The 18,698-nt window shown below is 40.6% G+C and overlaps 1 protein-coding gene across 1 annotated transcript in view; it reads right to left on the bottom strand.

Annotated features, from left to right (window-relative positions):
* FBLN1 (fibulin 1) overlaps positions 1-9,416 on the bottom strand; it is a 67,494-nt gene extending 58,078 nt beyond the window's left edge. The window contains exons 1-2 of the mRNA XM_009879719.1: positions 9,325-9,416; positions 1,313-1,448 (exon numbers count right to left, since the gene is read on the bottom strand). Of these exons, the coding sequence (XP_009878021.1) occupies positions 1,313-1,448; positions 9,325-9,416 (228 nt within the window). The remainder of the gene's footprint in view (positions 1-1,312; positions 1,449-9,324) is intronic.
* Positions 9,417-18,698: the final 9,282 nt, after the last annotated feature.

Genomic DNA, 18,698 nt, shown 5'->3' with positions numbered 1-18,698 from the left:
CTGCTGTCATAAACCTGTCTCTGGTAGCAAGCACAATCCGCAGAGTACTCGCCATCACAGTCCTTGTTCATCTGTTCATAGCCCTTCAAAGTACTGACACAGAGGGCTAAATATTTTTTTCATGCCACATCCAGATTGGGGTGGACAGGCTTCTAATAGGACAGGCTGCAGAGAGGAATCTCCATGCCAGGAGCAGGGCACACCCTGAACGTGGTCAACGGGTGCAATATGTCCCCTCTGTGGAACCCGCTCTACCATGGGAAAAAACCACGCTGCACACACAGACAAGTTTGTGACAACCCAATAATGGCAGCTTCATCAGCATGTGTTACCTTCCTTCTACTCACAGCAAGAATGTGGATTACTTCACAGCCCTGGCATCAGTGGCACCCTACTGCCAGGAACACGATCAAGCCAACGTTTTGAAGATACATGAAATCTGTGACTCAGACATTGTCTGCCATCTTCTGTAGAGTAGATTTTTATTTTTTTTAAGTGAATGAACAAGTGAAAGCATCTTTGAGCAGTGGGAAGAATTAAAATCACTCTCATCTATTTTCATCAGCACTGAAAGAAATCCGTAATAGGACCAGAGCTGTTCATGACTTGGTAATGGTCAAGGTCATGATCTTAATGGTGGAACTTTCTTCCAAAAACACTCTGCAGAATGGTATGAATATGCTCCCTTTCGAGAAATGAGAGACAAAGACAGTAATAAAGGCAGAGGGCAGGGCACAGATTAACTAAAGACACTAACGATAGGCATGTTCATTTTAATATCAAATGCTATTACCACAAGCTTACAGATGTCTCATTCAATTGTAAATCAAAGTCATGTTAACTAAGGACATGTACACAAGCTGGAATTATAAGTACACTGAGAGGATTAACTTCCCCTTTGGACCACCAATACTGAAAACCACTGAGTTTGACCTTTGGCCACGAAGGTCTAATGAAAGCTAAAGCCTGAAACGCATCTGAGTTTCTCAGCTATCCCCTACCACAGTCTTGATGTCTTCTCTTCATGCCAAAGTAGTTTCCTAGGGTATTACCTGTTAAGACTTTCCACCCTTTGCATTCTACCCTCCGCCTCTGCTAAAAAATAATCAGTCTGCTTTACTCAACAAGGAATTGTTTCTCTCAAAGCTGCACAAAGTGGACAGCCTTAAGAGAGACATGAGGTGTAGGTGGGAAAAAAAGTGTTTATGTGCATCAAACTGAGTATGGTGACCTTCAGGGTCAACCCTTAACACCAATCTAGACAGTCAATACCATTTCTTAAAGATGAACAGGAGTAGCTCTGATGTCTCACCTTGAAGTATTCAGCTTCACAGGTAGAATTTTCACCAATATGTGAATCACACTCCTCACGCACATTGGCAAATTCAATCCCATCTGAACAGTATTGCTTCTCCAGCTGGCTGCGGCAGCACTGTACCTGGGTCATGCTGACAAAAGGATGGAAGCAATAAGAGAAGAATGTCATATATAGGTCAAGAACAGATAATGCAAGTTTTGACAATTACCACTTGTACTAGTGCCATGGAAAGAGGTTCCTGTGGGCACAGATTGTAGTTACAAAGTAAAAGTACTCTCTAGGAGTAGGCAGAATGTCTATGCGGTATGTTTAATACAGTTTAACTGCCTGTCTACCCTGTAGTCTAGCCTAACAATTTTTTTAAGCAAATGGATAACTTCAGTCACATTTGCCACAGGGCTCAAGATCTCCAGGACTTGCATTCTTGCATATTTTGTGACAGCTGGTGCCTGAAGAGAGGATGGCCAGAACCAAATTGCCGCTCCAACTGATGGGAGGGAGAAGTCAGGTCCTGGACATTGTGAGAGTCTGCAATGCCATGACCAGTCTACCCTGGCAGGTACGGCATGTTGAAGGAAGCTCAGAGTGTTGCTCTGTGGGGCAACTGGAGATATGGGGAGAAGTGAAGATACCAAGGAAAGTCATAGTGAGAAACACAGTGTATTGCAAGCAAGAGGCAAAGAAAGACAAGGGAGGGAACAGTGTTACGGGGTAGGAAGATGTGGAGAGGAGACAGGATAAAAATCTGCAGGAAACTCAGCTTTGTTAGTTCCACTGCTCATAGAATCATTCCATTTTATCTCAGTTTCAGTGAATAAACTGAAAACTCCTTCCTGTGGAAAAAATTCTGCATGAGGAGGGTTTAAAATCCTCCACTCCTACTGCTACTGCCACTTGCATGCAAAGCCCATTGAAAGAGATATCTCCCCTCTCTCCACTCTGTTTTTGCGTGCAACTCTGCCTTGTTGGGTGGCATTGTGGGTGGAGCTTGCAGGTTAAAGTTCTTCCACTACCACCTCCTCTAAGAAACACTGGGAAACACAGAAAAAAGTTAAAGAGGAGTGACAAATCAGATTACACATACAAGTATATAAACATAACCATCTGTTCTATGATAACCCAGTTTCACTGAGAATAATGTTATCTGAGTTGCTAGGGGGAAACTAACCCAAAGGCAATCCAAGTTGATACATTCTATTTATAGTATAACAGGGGCACACAAATGGCATAACCTGATACGTTAACAGTTTGTAAGAAATGCACAGAAAAACCCTATAAATGCACTTTTATACCCATCAGCATGGCAAATCTTATACATCTTAGAGACGAACAAGATTGAACACTCTCATTGCTCTTAAGTATTCACTAATTTTTTTTTCCCTCAACCCTAGTTATTTGAACTGATGAATAAAATCTTTCCAAGGGTTACCTAGAAATACATAAAATTATGTAAAGATATTCAGCAAACCAATACCCTTTACCCTTAAAAATCCTTTATTTACACTGTTGGATATTGTGCAAGTATACGGAAGAGGGATGGGTTAGTTGCACCGCTGAACTACAAGCTGCTTCTACTGTCATCTGAGGTAAGTGGATTCCCATGCATCACCTCTGGAGGAGCATCCCTGCTCTCGATGACCACAGGATGAGCTTGCAGCTCCCAGGTGGCGTGAGGGACTTCCTCAGCTCTAAGGCCAGGCCATCCAGTCCAGCCCACTAAAAGCAAGGGACACGTGGGTACAGGGCTCAGATTCTGCATCCTCTGTGCATACTGGTGAGGTGAGGTTATCAAGCTACATTCCTGAAGATTCCCTTATTTATTATTATATTCCCTTATTTCCTTATTTATTGGATTTTGTAATGGTCTGACCGTGTAGTTCTCACTTAGGCAAAAACAGCTATGAGATTTCAATGCATAGGAACAGAACCCAGGTACGTTCCTGAACAAATTATTCAAAAATAGACTCTAAAGTCATAGCAAGAAGTTAAGCCCAGGTCAGTAACTTTATTTGGCAGAATATTTGAAGTTTTTGATATCTGATTTAGTTCCAGTTTGGAAGAACATGTAGCTTTTTTGTTGCTGAAATTCCCTCTGAAGGAGAATTTCCATTCCCTGCCCAGCTCTGGGGTGGTCTGACTGTCAGGACTTTGGAAGCCTGTAAAACCTGAACTTCAGGCCCAAGAGTGTGGGAGCTGAGGCTTTCCAGCTTCTTTATCCCTCCAAGTCCTGTGAGGAGCTAGATATGTTAGCCACAGACAGACAAACAAACAAACAACAGCAGTCTTTCAGTAGATCTGTTTTGATTTCCAGGGTGGCTTTTTTTTTTTTTTTTCCCAAATACAAGTCATCTCTTTGAAACTGTCTGACAAATTGGCAATTTCAACCAAAACAAAAAAGTTCCTTAAAATGTTTCCCACAGCTGTATTCATAAGTCATGTGGCCCACCCCAACTGTAATAAGGAATTAAACATCAATTGAATACTAGATTAAAATACCATTTGTCCATTCTCAGAACAACAACAATAAAATCACACTTCATTGCCCAAACCCTACAGCGAAGTTGCACTGGTAGGAAACATCGCTTAAGACTGTAAACACTTGTGTAGCTGTAACAGAGGTAGAAATCCTTGAAAGACGGCAGTGAAAAATGCTAGAAAAATCTGCACAGTGCTGGTCTTCCAGCTGCAATTTAGCCTGCCGAGCTGACCATCCTTTTCCCTTTGCACACCAGCCCACGTGCTGACGGTCGCTAGAGCATACCACCACAAACTCTTCAGACTCCAAGACTTTTGAGATGAAGAGTTTCTCTCCCTGTCTTTCCTAAGTTATGAGTGTCTCCCTGGTTTTGATCCCTAATATAATACATACCCACTTTCTACTTCATAGCAGAGTAAAGGAGCCATCTCTAATGGCTAATAGGGCATCTAGAGTTGTCTCTTCAGGTAAAACCTTTCAACTCTTCCTGTGTAGCTTTCCTATTAACTTCATGTCTATGGACAGCTTACAATATTGGTCTCTAAAAAAAAAAAGAAAGTAGAGGGGTACTTGCCCATGTTTTCTTGTGTTTTTTTTTTTTAATTACTCCTAATAATTAAAAAAGTCAAAGGCTACTGCTTCCTTATCTGCCATATTCCGATTTTCAGTTAAAACAGTGCAACAGAACTTTATTGAAATAAATAGGTATTTACAATATGGCTGAAATGTTAAAACACTAAATACAGAATTTTAGCAGCATAAGGCCTCACAACTGACATTCACTCAGGCTATTTCATGTAAAATCATGCATTTTCTGGTTTGCCTGAAAGATGAGTTTTATTCATGGCTCACTAGTGAACAGAAATCACTCAAACATTTAAAAAATCCTTATTTTTTGTTGCACATGTAGATCTATAATTAAAGTTATTTCATTACTAGGTAATTTGATTATAAATCAAGTTAAGATATCATAGTTTATATTCTCACTTTTACTTTGTGTTAAAATTGGACCAGTGTTACAGATTTTCATGGAATAAATTTCCAGCCAAAAAGCTACATGTCTGTCTACCTCCACAATCCTTTCATATTTATTATTCTCCTTCCCAGATGATGCACTCCTAAACCAGCACAGATTTTTTAATCAGTTATTTTTCATTTCTTTCCATAAAGCCATTAACATTTAACTTCACTCTGGAAACAATGTCTTTGTTGTCAGCCTAATTTAATTACCCTCTGCCTCCCTCCTTCTACTTATTAGCCTGTCTTCAAACTATGTCAGTGCTATTCATGTGCACAGTGGAAGGCCTTTGAAAAAAAAAAAAAAATTAAAAAGGGAATGATTCCACTCCAGAATTATTTTGCAAAAACCAGATGGGTCTTCCACCCTTAGTCCTTTCAGTTTGCTATTTAACATGTAACAGAAATGAACTTAGTAAAATCAAAAGCAAGAGCAAGATCTGGTATTATAAGTGACACAATATGACAAACGAAAATAATAAAGAGTGCCTCAACAACAAAAATACATATATTTGAACACATGTTATAAATTAGCAAGGGACTCAAGTAAAAATAATTGATTCAACAAACCTCAAAATTAATCAGCTGCAATCCATTAACAACTTTGTCATTTACTTAATAAATTTTTTCTTGAAGGTGAAGAGTAAAATTATATTGATATCATTCTGTACGTAAAGAAACAACACTGATAACTTTGTGGCAGAGAAAGGACTGACTTTGACATTATTCACAAAGTGAATAAGCAAGTTATCCTAAATGAGTGGCAATAAAACCCTGACAACACAGCAGACTCTTCTTCTGTCCCTCTGACTATGAAGCCAAAGATCTCAAGTGACTGAGGCACACTTAACAGGCTACAGAGAAGAGATAATAATTAATAAAGACAACTTCTCCAAAAATAGCTTTAAACAGCTTTTTCAGACAGAAAACTGTCACAACTTTGAAGTCCAAAATCTCAGGCTCGTCCAGACTTACAATGGCATAAATCAATAAACACCTATCAGCATCTATCAGTTAAGCGTCTGGTGCCTATCACTCCACACACTCTTGTCTTATTACTTCCTTGTGTTCCCGTCTGAGTCTGTATCCAAGTGCTGCCAATTGTCTCTGCTTGGGAACAGATCACCTTTTTGTTCTGTTTTTTTGCACAGCACCTAGCAGAGTGTTCTGTAGCTGCTTCTTTTATGCATTTTTGCAACACTGATAATAAATAATGTTATTCCCAATGAAACTCCAAAAAGACTTTACGCAGTGCTAAAGGCATGCAGTTCTCAAATGGAGATATGATGTTTCTGGCCCAGGAATTAAGTTCACTTGCTAAGAGCTCTGGGCAGGGGAAACTTCATTTTGAAAGGAAGATTTACTGGGCAGGTTGCGTTCCAAAAATAAATGGCAGCTGTTTCCAGCTGCTGCGAGTTTAACCACATCACAAGAAAATGGATGAATGGGCAAAAAGCTGCTGCTATGACAGCCAAAGATATTATTCATTAAAACCCTACACTCATATTTACTGAGTCATGGAGACACAGAGAAAAATACTACCACTGTCCTGAGTGATAATACAATGAAGTATACTCATTTGTGGGTCAAGCAACCACAATAAGAGACTGCAGACGTGACTGGACAGAGAGCCAGGAGCCTTGTTTCAACTTGAATGCAACTGTAGCCAGATAGATCTTGGGTATTCATGTGAACTTCAGACAGAGGGCTGGCTCACCTGTGGTGTAGGACAAGAAAGTGAGTATGTCTGCAGTTTGAACTGTACCATATTCAGCATTTTTTTGCCAAGAAAGGTTGGACCAGATGATCCTTGAGATCCCTTCCAACCTGGGATTCTATGATTCTATGACAACTGACGCTCGCACAGATGGCAAATCCCTCAAGAACCACAAGAGACTTTGGGAGAAGGATCCTAAAAAGATGTTGAAACCCAGAACTGTCAGCTTGTTTCTAGGATGCATGGCAGATCCGAGAATGTCAGTGCTTGCACGGAAACCTCTCTTGATTACTATGAATGTGCTTTAAATGGTTGGGAAAAGGTCAAGGGGATGCAGTTCTAATTCAATAAGGCAGCTTGTTCCTCGCACAAACAAAAGAAAAGCAAAAGACACTCTAGCAGTGGGCTTGTTTTGAGGGAAGGACTGAATCTGAGATGCCGTTATGTTACTACTATTTTAAGAACAGGATTCAAAACAAGCATGTAAATTCTTGTAAAGCATGTTGGGTAAAGTACTCAAATCCAATCTGTTCTGTGTTGAACAGCCTTTGCAATGTAACTGCACAAAATCATTTTTACTTCAGTAACTTTATCAAATCTGCTCACTTCACAATGTAGTTTTCCCTTGCATTCGACTGCTAACCTTGCAAAACCAAGCTGAAATACGCAGGGCAAACAGCTCCATCTGGCAGGAAGTAATATGGGTTTGTACACCCAAGGGTGATGTGTTTTTAGAGCACTCAAAGTCAGACAATCTACACTGCCCAACACTGCGCTGCACTGGACAGTCAAAAGATCCCAGCTGGGGTTTAAACAACCACGTAAATGATAAATATCTGTTCCTCGGCAGCTCCCACTGCATGTAAGTGTGTAAATAGGAAGCAAGTTCTTTTGAGAATCTGTGACCAATCCTGTGCATATTCTCACCTGCTTAGACCTGAGCAAGTGCAAGGAACAGGGTTTTGCTTGTATCTCTATGCAGTAGGAATAAATGCACAAAATCAGTGTCATTACCCTCACATGCTTGCCAAGGAAAGCACGCTCCTCACTGTTCATTCTGGCTCCAGTTACACCAGCAATTAGGAGTAGAAGTTGGTCCTTACTTTTGTGTCTGAAATGGCATCATAAAAGTGATTTTTCTGTACCTCTCACAGATATGCCAGTTTGCAATTATAACTGGAGTAAAATAATATTGCCATTAAAGAAAGTAGTCAAAGGTGCCAATTTTACTTCGTCATTTTTAGAGCGAAGCCAAGCTCCAGAGGGAGGGATGTTTATTTATCGTACATGCCACTGAACTGCATTTAGCCACTTCTTTTTTTCTCAGTAAGTACTCATGCCTCTCACAGAATATGTGCCTTTACCGATTTCTTATTTACCATTACATCACTATAATTTTCTTAATTAGGTATCAGTTATGCACTAAAGCTAGATGAAGTATTAGTAAGTTTTTTTCAGTTCCTATGAAGTCCTAAAGACTCTCTAAAATGACAATCTTTAAAAGATTAAACTACATTTACAGCAGAATTGCAACTCACATTAATAAAATGATCATTAAATCATCAAGATTCTCGGTCCCAGATTGTTCAATAAACTCGGTTTCCTGTTTTTCCTGCCTCTGTTTTGTCTCTAACTCTTCTGACTCTCCAAGTATTTCCTAAATTGGGATTTAAGTGCTATCTGTCAATTCTTCTGCGTAAGAGAGTGCTTTCAATGCCAATATAAATGCCAAAGTCAGAAAACATAGACAGACTTGCCTGCAAGACACATTCTTTCCGTAGTAAAGATCAATCCAACACTTCTACAGTTACCAATGTTAAATCACTTTGCAATCCATTTGAAAAGATAGAGGGGAGCAATGTAACATGTTTTAAATACAAAGTGTTCTGTGAAACTGTCCCTCAAACTACCAATCACAAATTTTTAGCTCCACTATTTAAATTTAGTGCATTTAACAGCAAAAATAATGCAAACTATCATTGACATAAAAAATATGAATTCCCCAACCATATAAGAGATTCAGTATAGCCAAAGTATTACTGTGCAAATATTTTTAACATTTAACTTCATTATTTCATTTTCTGGACTACATAATAGACATGAGTATCCTATTAAATGTCAGTAGAATTAATAAATCTATTTATTAACTAAAGGTTACTATTTTGTATGGTCAAATACATTTGACAGAAGTTGGATATTCTACGTAACTAGCAATCTCCTTGACTTAAGCTTTAAGTTGCCCCACAGCAATTCAACTAAGAACTGCAAGATAATTAACTGGGTGGCACTACACAGGAGAAACAGTTTTAAAACGCTGCCTTCCATACGCACGTATGTATGTATTCAATCCATAGATTATTCATGTACAGGATCTGTTGTGTTTCTTGATAAACTTTTGCCCAAGAATCTGGACTGTCGCTGGGCTAGATTCATAATCAGTATAAACTGAAGCAGCTTTGCTGACAGTAGTGGAGTCACACTGAGATGTACTGACTGTAGGCAGAGTCCAAGCCCTGCGAGTAGAGTATAGTGGAAAACCTGACTACAAGACAGTACATGTTCAAACAGGTTAGAGCTGAGTGACTCTACACTAGACCAACAGAAAAAAAATTAAAGGACTTAATGGAAGTAAAGTAGGTAGTCAGTAGGTACTCCCCAAGGCTAGATGTGGATTTGAAAAACTCGGATTTAAGAGCTAGGTGCTTCATTTTCTATATCAGCTTTCTTACCTGCCATTCCCATGGTTTTACATGAAAATATAAGCTATAGTTTAAGATATAATACAGAACTATATACCTGCATTCTCTGGACTCGGATATTAACGGTAGAGAAGCACATATTCTGTTTTTATTTGCCCATTCAATACCCTTGTCACAACATTCTTCCATTGAAGGATCTGCAGAAACAAGGGAAGAAAAAAACACAACAATATATTTAATATGACCTTAGTAAACAGTATTGCATCTGCCAGTTAAAAACAAAACAAAACAAGAGAGAGTCAGTTTGTTTTCCCCTCCCCAATCTACACACAGAATAGTGCACCCATCCAAAAGGCAGCCATGGCCAAATGGCACATCCATTAGCACCTTGCAATCAGCCCAAGTGCTGGAGGTATTCCTTCCTCGGTAAAGCAAAGTGCGGTTTCTCTTAACCTTCCACAGCCTAGAGACTGATACTCCAGCAAAAACCAATTCAGACAGATAGCGTGCTGCACAATAAAGGATCTGTCAGATTGCACTCCTTTATTATCAAATGCGGCAGCAGCAATAAGCAACCTTTTAAAATCATGAGAACACAGGATAAGCTGAATAACTGTCTGATATGAAAAACAGATGAAGTTAATTTGCAGAACTACTTTTTCCTGAGGTAATTATCCAATTAAGCTGTTTTACTCAAAAGTATGTCTGCAAATGAAAAGGTATTGTGTAGAGAAACAGAAAGCTATGTGGTATTTTGATCACTTAACATATGACAGGAAAAATAATATAGATACCAACTGATACCAACCCTGAAACTACAGGGAAAAGCATACTGAAGATAATTATTTGTGCAGAGTATGATTTTTGCAAAAGTCTCTAATTTAATAAAACTAAATACTGTTAATGAACTGACAAGCACTACTTGATATTTCAAGTGCAAAAGTTCACTGCACAGCAGGTGTATCAGAACTTGGAATAAAACATGAGTCACATTTTCCTATTAATTATCTTGTAGCCTGGACACTGAACAGCTCCTTGTAAAACAAATATGCAATCTTTGTAAAAAAACCACCTGATTATCAAGAAGGGCAGCTTTCCAAAGTTTTCTCTTCATTTCATAAGTTTTTTGACTGATGGCCCTGACAGGCTGCGCCCATGAGTGCATGAGTGCTGAGGGACTGTGAGCTGACTACTCACAATTGTCTTTGAGAGGTCATGGCAAATGAGAGAAGTTCCTGAAGAATGGAAGAGAACAAATGCCCCCCTGTCTTCAGGAAGGACAAGAGAGAAGATGTGGGAAACTACAGGCCGGTGAACCTCTCCTGTCTGGGAAGGCGATAGCAAAAACCCTCCTTGAAACAATGTCCAAATACATGAAGGACAACAAGGTGATCAGGAGAAGTCAGACTGAATTTATGAAGGGGATAGCACGCTAACCAACCTCATAACTTCTACAATGAGGTGGCTAGCTTGGTGGATGAGGACAGAGCAGTGGATGTTGTTTACCTTGACATCAGTAAGGCTTTTGACACTGTCTCCCGTAACACTCTCGTAGACAAGCTGACCACGCACAGGTTAAGTAAGTGGACAGAGATAGGGACTGAAAACTGGCTGAAAACTGGCCCAGACTGGTGTGATCAGTGGCACAAAGTCCAGTTGGAGGCAAGTCACTAGTGGTGTATCTCAGGTGTCAACACTTGTTCCAACACTGTTCAGCATCTTCATTAATGACGAGGACACTGGGAAGAGTGCATCCTCAACAAGTTCACAGATGATACAAAACTGGGAGGAGTGGCTGATGCACCAGATGGTTGTGCTGCCATCCAGAGGTATATCAACAGGTTGGAGAAATGGGCAGTGAGGAACCTCATGAAATTCAGCAAAGGGAAATGCAAAGTCCTGCATCTGGGGAGGAACAAGCCCTATGCACCAGTACACACTGGGGACTTACCAACTAGAAAGCAGGTCTGCAGAGAAGGACCTGAGTGTCCTGGTGGGCATAAAGCTAATCATAAGCCAGCAATGCACCTTTGCAGCAAAGAAGGCCAGCACCACCTTGGGCTGCATTAGACAGAGCACTAGTAGTAGGCTGAAGGAGGTGATCCTTCCCCTCTGCTTGACACCGATGAAGCCACACCTAGAGTACTGTGTCCAGTCCTGGGCCCCCAGGTGCAAGAAAGATATGGACTTACTGGAGTGAGTCCAGTGCAGGGACACCAAGATGATTTATGCGCTGGCGTATGTTTCATATGAGGAAAGTCTTGAGAGAGTTCAGCCTGGAAAAAAAGAAGGCTCAGGGGGAATTCGATCGATGTTTATAAATACCTACTGGGAGGGGATGAAAAAGAAGGAGCCAGACTCCTTTCAATAGTGTCCACTGACAGGACAAGAGGCAATTGGCACAAATTATACTATACAATATTCCATCTGAACAGAAGAAAACACTTCTTTACTGTGAAAGTGTTCAAACACTAGATGTTCTCAAGAGGACCCTTCCAACCTAAATGATTCTGACTGGTTACTTAATGAAAAATACATTAGACCCTTTCATCTGTAGGTCACTGTGCTGCTCAGAGAAAGGCAAATCTCATTTACTTCTTTTTGATGGAGAAGCTGAAGTACAGAACGATGAAATGACTTGCTCAACTTACACAGCAAGCTGGTGGCAGAAGAGTGAGTGCACACCAGGTCATTCCCAAACCATCTCTCTCCACTGGATCATAAAATGCCGCACATGATTGTCTCATTCTTAATTCTGCTCCAAGGACATCCAAAGGGAGCAAAATTAAATAAGCAGCAGCACCTCTCCTATGAGGAAAAGCTGAGAGAGTTGGGGCTGTTCAGCCTGGAGAAGAGAAGGCTCTGGGGAGATCTTATTGCCGCCTTCCAGTACCTAAAGGGGGCCTACAGGTGAGCTGGGGAAGGTCCTTTTACTAGGGCACGTAGTGCTCGGACGAGGGGGAATGGCTTTAAACTGGAAGAAGGCAGGTTTACATTAAACATTAGGAAGAAGTTTTTCACTTTAAGGGTGGTAAGGCACTGGCACAGGTTGCCCAGAGAGGTTGTTGAGGCCCCATCCCTGGAGGTGTTCAAGGCCAGGCTGGATGTGGCCTTGGGCAACCTGGTCTAGTGGGAGGTGCCCCTGCCTATGCCAAGGGGGTTGGAACTCGATGTCTTCAAGGTCCCTTCCAACCTAAACAATTCTATGATTTTTATGATTCTATGATTATATTCAAGACTATCCGTCTTCACAAATCACTTCCTGCAGAGTCTAGTAAGGACAAGCATCTGTCTCCTCTGTCTCTACCTATACCAGTTGCAAAGCCATCATTCTCAGGGTGCTCCTGATGTATGAGGGTTACAGCCTCCTTCCATCTGTCCATGTATCCACCTCCTAGCCTGTTCTGTTCCTTATCACACTTACTTTGGCACACATCAAACAGTGTTTACATGAGTACCTCAACTGGCAGATCTTCATATGTAGGAAAGTAAAAAGCAGCTGAAAGCAAGTAGAGAAGACAACCCCCTCCGGGAACTCAGCTGCTTTCAGGGAACAACTGATATTCCTGACCAGTGATTACAATCCAACAATTCAAAGCAAAAAGGAAAGAGTTACATGTGATTTTAGGATGCATCAGTCATCTTAAGATAGTTATCAGTTCTATGGTGCAAAGTTCTGGAGTACTGAGCATAATTCTGGCTATCCCTCTTTAGGAAAGATTACATCAAAACAGCAAATGTGTAAAGAAAGGCAGGGCAATCAAAGCCCTATTACACAAGAAGAAATTGGAAGAAATAGAGAGTTTTAAGCCTAGATAAGTACAGCTTGTGAAAGGATGTGGTTTCTGTCAACAAATATTACAGTGTAAACAATAATCAAAATTATGGGATCAAGTAAACCAAACATTTTTTTAATAAGAAAATCATTACACTTATAAATGGAATTACGTTAAATGCTAGTTTATAACAGAGCTCTGTACTCTATGACCCAGGTCACCCTTCTAGTCTTACTTACATACCCAAAATAATGGTCAAAATTCTGTCATTATGAAGTCGAGGCAATATTTCTCTTTAATTCTTCGGAGCGTCCGAATTCATGCCAGTGTCTGAAAGCTAACTGTAGTTTATAATGCTACAGAGAAAATCAGTCTTGTAAATAAATGTCTGCCTGTGCTGAAAGACGTGAATTTGCATCTGATCTCTTCTTTGGGAATATGGACCCTGTCTGGTGCTCTCTGTCTGCCAGTGTAATGCTAACAAACATTACATCCATCAAATTTCATACAATGTGTTACAAATAACCATATTTTTAGTGCTGTTGTCTGCAATTAATCTTAACTGTGTTGAAAAATGATACACATTTAACTGAAGTGCAGAGCTGGCTGCAGGTTTTCACAGGGCTTTGTACAAATGGGTCTTTAGCCAAGTTCCTCCCCAGTAGGACAATCCCTGGCTCTGGACATCAGTTCTTCCCTCCCAGCTCTGGCAACACACCTCTACTCTAACCAAATAACTCAAGAATTCAAAGCAGGCCAAACTAAGCAATCTCGTCTGTAGGAGTGCATCCAGACAAAAAAGGATTTCGGATAGTCTGTTGAGGGAAAACTGTGGTCCAGGCTCATTTTTTTTGGTGACATCACAATTCATATCCTCCAAAGATGCTGCCAAAAATCTCTTGAGAATAGAGGGAAGTGAAAAACAAGCAGTAAAAAAAGGACTCCACCCTCAAGGCTATTCTTTTAAAACATAACAATAAAACAGTGAAAAACATTTTCTCTAGCTTGGCTTTGCAGTTTGTTTTTAAAAATGGTCATTCGTGGACAAATCTCTACTCTTTCAAAATCTCAGAAAGTACGCGTCTCACACTTTGGGTGTCAACTCCTGATTGCACTGGAATCAATTCAGACTATTTTGGCATCAAGAGTTGTTAATCAGTATTTAGAAACAGGACAGACTTATCGTCTCATAAGCGTTTTGTTGGGGTTTTTTTCCAGTGTTGTGGATTCAACTGTTCTTGTGGCTCCCAGTTGGAACTCTTTGGGCAAGCAATTCATACTGAGGCCATTTGTGCCTCCTTACACCCTCCTCAGAGGACTAACAGCATGGGGGGGCATGGCCTCTTCTCAGTTTCTCATAACTAGAGGTTTGTAATGCAGGGTGCCTGAAAGGAAGGGGTAGCAGAAAGCAGATGGTAGAAACTACTCTGATTACGACATCTCGAAGAATCTCACTTACTGGGCAGAAAGTGACGGTTCTTTTTTCTCTCTGAATGTGACCATGTGTCTTTTACGGCAGTTGATGGGCTCGCGGCACCCCTCAGAGCTGGAGTGCCAAAGATGATCAAACAGGAATTACAGTACTGCTCTTCTGAACCCGGTGCCCCTTCAACTGTTTTGTCAAGAGCATAACGTTTTATGCAAATCAGCCGGAGAAATCTCAGGCATCTGAGAGACAAAACACTTCTGGGAAAGGCTGAAGATACTTTCTGTGTTCAGCTGAAGCATGGAGTTTTATTTGGTGGGAGAAACCCTACAGGAAAGTTGTAATGTGCAGGAATACACTGTCTGGTCCATTTTGTAAGTTTGTGAAACAATTGTTTAGCTTTTTGGCATCATGAGATAGAAAACTTTGACAACAAATCTGAGATCTGTTAAGATGGCAGCATCTTTACTTCCTTTTCATTCAGATACAGTAATTTTGTAGGATAATTGACTAATTGAGAAAATCCAAGTCTATTTGGGATAAAATCAAATGCAGCTTCATCACTGCTTTGCCCCTGTAAAAAACTATGTGCAGCAGGGCATCCAAAAGAACTTGAGTCATGTTAGTATGATAACAGCGAGGATGCCTGTCCTGATGTTAAGGTGGTATATGTAGTATTCTGACAGAGATTTCAGGAGCCTCAGGAAGAGCACAGTAGAAAGACAGCTGGAACTCAAGATCTCTAACTTCACAAAAGCTGTCATGAAGACCTATCCAATAAGAAGTGATTAAAGGTCACGCGAACTAAAACATTTTGTGCACATGATGCATTCATGTAGTAGCTATGAACTATGCTTACATAGGCAAAATGTGTACAAGCACATGGTTGTTTTAAAAAAAAGGTAGTTTGCTAATCTTTACAGAATTGCCATACTGTGTGGGAGTTCAAAGCAAGAAATGTGGTTAAAATCTGTATAACCTTAGACTTCTGTGATGTAATAATTGCTTATTCAGCTGCTACAGTGAATATTTTCTGCAAAAGAAAGATAAGCTTAAGAATGTTACCCAAAAGCATGATTCCTGGAATAAGAAACCCTGAATTGTTTCTGGGAATTGTGCAAAAAATAAGCAGAAGTAAAGAGGACTGGATAATTTGCAAGGCAGTAGCACTCCAGCTAGATCAACAAAGGGACAGGTTTTTTTTAAGTAACTATCTACAATAGCAGCTATTCCGTGCAGCTGCTGCTGATGGAAAAGCCTATGTACAATCCAGGATTAGATAGCTGTTCATTACTAAGTGCTGATCTATGGAAGAGTTATAAAGCTGATGATAACATCAAACGAAAGCTACACCTGAACCTAGGTGGGCTTATCAAGCTAGTGCTAGTAAAGCTTTCCAGTTCTTCAGCGAAATAATTGATGAGACTGTCCAATTCATCAACTTCCCAGACCACATAACCAGCTATAGTTAATTATAGATTTGGAAGTGAGCCCAGGTCAAGCAGTCAAAGTCACACCTCCTTATTAAGATGTTATCAAACTTTTAAGCACATTAATTCATTAAGTTTGTAAAATGTGGTGCAGGTTTTGCCCTTCGCTCAATTTACTCTGTAAGAAACTCAGCACTGTGAAATGTGAGAAAACACAACATGATTATCACTTCTTAGCATATGCAGACACAGGCAGCAGATGAACTCTGTGAAAAATCAGCACTAGTCCAACACGTTTCAGTAACAGTATGTCATCCAGAATTTTTGGAACACATGCTTACAACAGACATGCATTGGTTTAGGTTTCCAGTAAGAAAAATACTTTCAACTTTGACAGCGTACCTTTCTGACAATTCCTTTCTTGTCCTGACGAGAAAACTGTCTTACGAGTGATGCTCATCCATCCAACTGTCAGCTGGAAAAACCCTCAAGTTTACATACAGAATTTGATCCTCAAAATGAGAGATTGGCCATCTGTATTGTTCAGAGTCACATTCTTTGTCTTCAAACCTCCCTTTCCATCTGGACTCTCCTGACACAAAACCAGAGCAACTGCATATCCCTTTGGCCAAGGCTCCACTGTGCTATAAGTTCAGAGCAGACAAAGTGTGCCTAGCCTGATCTGCTATGCCAAACTAATTGTTCTTGAAACAATGACACCTGGCTAATATTAGGTGGGCAAGTCAGCTCCCTTTGTAGCAGGGATGGCAGTCAAGTGGATTTGTCAAGTGGATTTTTGGATGGCATCTAGGATTTGTGGTCTTGATTTTTTGGCTGTCCGTACAACAAACTGTGGAAATGCTGTTTGCTGGCAATATAAATACGCTCTGGCTGGCCACTTAAGGCATCAAATAGACCCCGAGATGTGTTTGGACAGGAGGGAATCCAGCTGACTTCAAAGGTCCAACTGGTAATAGACTAACATGATAAGTACAGCCTTGTTGCGCGTTGATCTCTTGTGTAAGCCTAGGGATCAGGCACACAGTAGAGGAAAGGGTGAAGGAGACCTGGAACTATGAAAGAGAAAGACATGCAACAGAAAATCTGGCCTCGTGATTCCCGGAAACAAATGCTTTGTATTGGGAGCAATGGAGTGATGCAGGAAAGCATTGCCATTCTCTCTCTGAGATGTTGTGAGTATTCTGTGGATCCCTTCAAACTGGAGTTGCAATGAAGATGCCTCTCCTCCATTTTATATGCAGAAAAAGAAATAAAGTTAATAGGAGCCTTTCTTTTTCTGCGGAGACATTCTTGTTTACCTCAAAACCATGCATCAAATATTGCAATATACTGATGGGGTAAGATGAATAGACACAGCTGAGCTGTGGCGTTAGTCACCTTTGGACAGTAAGCTATTCTTAGTCCTTCCACTAGGTGATTCTTACAGGTTCCCTTAAAGAATATACCAGCTTGAACTTCATAACAAATGCATGAAACTTGGAGCAAAGACGCCCTCTCTTATACTCCCCACAACAGCACAAGCCAGAAGGCAGTCTCCAGTGCATATGTTGCAGCCTGCAAGGCTGGGTTCATCACCAGCTGTCCTTCTCCAGTACCGCTCTAGACTACTCTTTGACCTCAAAGAGGGCCCTATGACAATGGTGCTTCTTCCTTCCAAGCGTGGAGGTCATACCAGATCTTTATGGACAGATGGACAATCACCGACCGTTCATGTGCTGCTAAGAAATACGACATTCTCCCTCAAAAGGCCTAAAGGGCTTGAAGCTTTAGCTTCAGATGAATTCTCAGCTGAGTGTGATTATTTCAGGATAGCTGAAATCACTGAAGAAACCCAGTTAGCACACTCACTAAAGTAGCAGCACCCTAAAGGAAATGCCTGGTATGTTAGTGCGTTTTGTGGTTGGTTTTAAAACAGCCAACATTTTACTGGAAATTTTCTTAGGTCTGGAGAACACTCATTTATGGGGAATGTGGCTCTGGTAGCACCAGCAGTGGCCATCACACAATTAGGGGAATTTTTCAGATATGGCCAAACCTCATTTTATGAGGTGTCTGTTTGCAGTTAATAAAAGAAGCTCTTAAAATTGTTCATGGCAATAGGTGGTGACGAGGTAGCTGCTGTGTTTGGTGCTAAGGACAGGTCTGAGGAAGGCAATGGTCTGTTACAACACGTCTTATTTTCCCTGGTGGGGAAAGTAAGTGCATTACTGTGGGGTTTCTTATTTTGTCCAAGTTCTAATAAAAAAAAAAAAATCTTTCAAAAAAGGCAACTGGCTACTAAAAAAATAGAAAAGAAGACTCCACGTACCACAGGAAAACTGTAAGACATCCTATACCCATACCAAAATATGAGAGAAGACAGGGATGCAGGAACCGTCAAGAGGTTATCTTGTCCTACCCACTACTCTCAGGCAGAACTGTTAGATTTGGTCAGTTCCAGGTAGATTTCTATTTAGTTGTTCATAATGACATCAAGTGAGGCTGATTTCACAACCTCTCCAGGCAATGTGCTCTTGTGCTTCAATGTCCCTAATGACAGAGAATTTTTAATGATATATTACCTCTGTCTGCCCCAAAAGCCCATTTAAACCCATTCCTTTGTCACTACCTCTTGCACACAGGCTCTTACACACTTCAACAACAGGTATCTAAGGACTGCTACTTCACGTGAATGTCTTTTCTGTCTTTCCAAATTAACTTGAATTTTTTCATCTTTCTCGATAGGTTATTTTTTGGTCTTCTACGAGGAGGCTGGAGTTTGAAAGATACTAAGACTAGAAGACTGAAGGCTGTTCTGATGATTTCTAGAAGATGTGAA

The sequence above is a fragment of the Charadrius vociferus genome, unplaced genomic scaffold (assembly GCF_000708025.1).
Source record: "Charadrius vociferus isolate BGI_N301 unplaced genomic scaffold, ASM70802v2 scaffold90, whole genome shotgun sequence".
In the NCBI taxonomy this organism is placed as follows: Eukaryota; Metazoa; Chordata; class Aves; order Charadriiformes; family Charadriidae; genus Charadrius; species Charadrius vociferus.
Note: the sequence above shows the minus strand (reverse complement) of the source record. Positions and strands in the feature narration are given on the sequence as shown.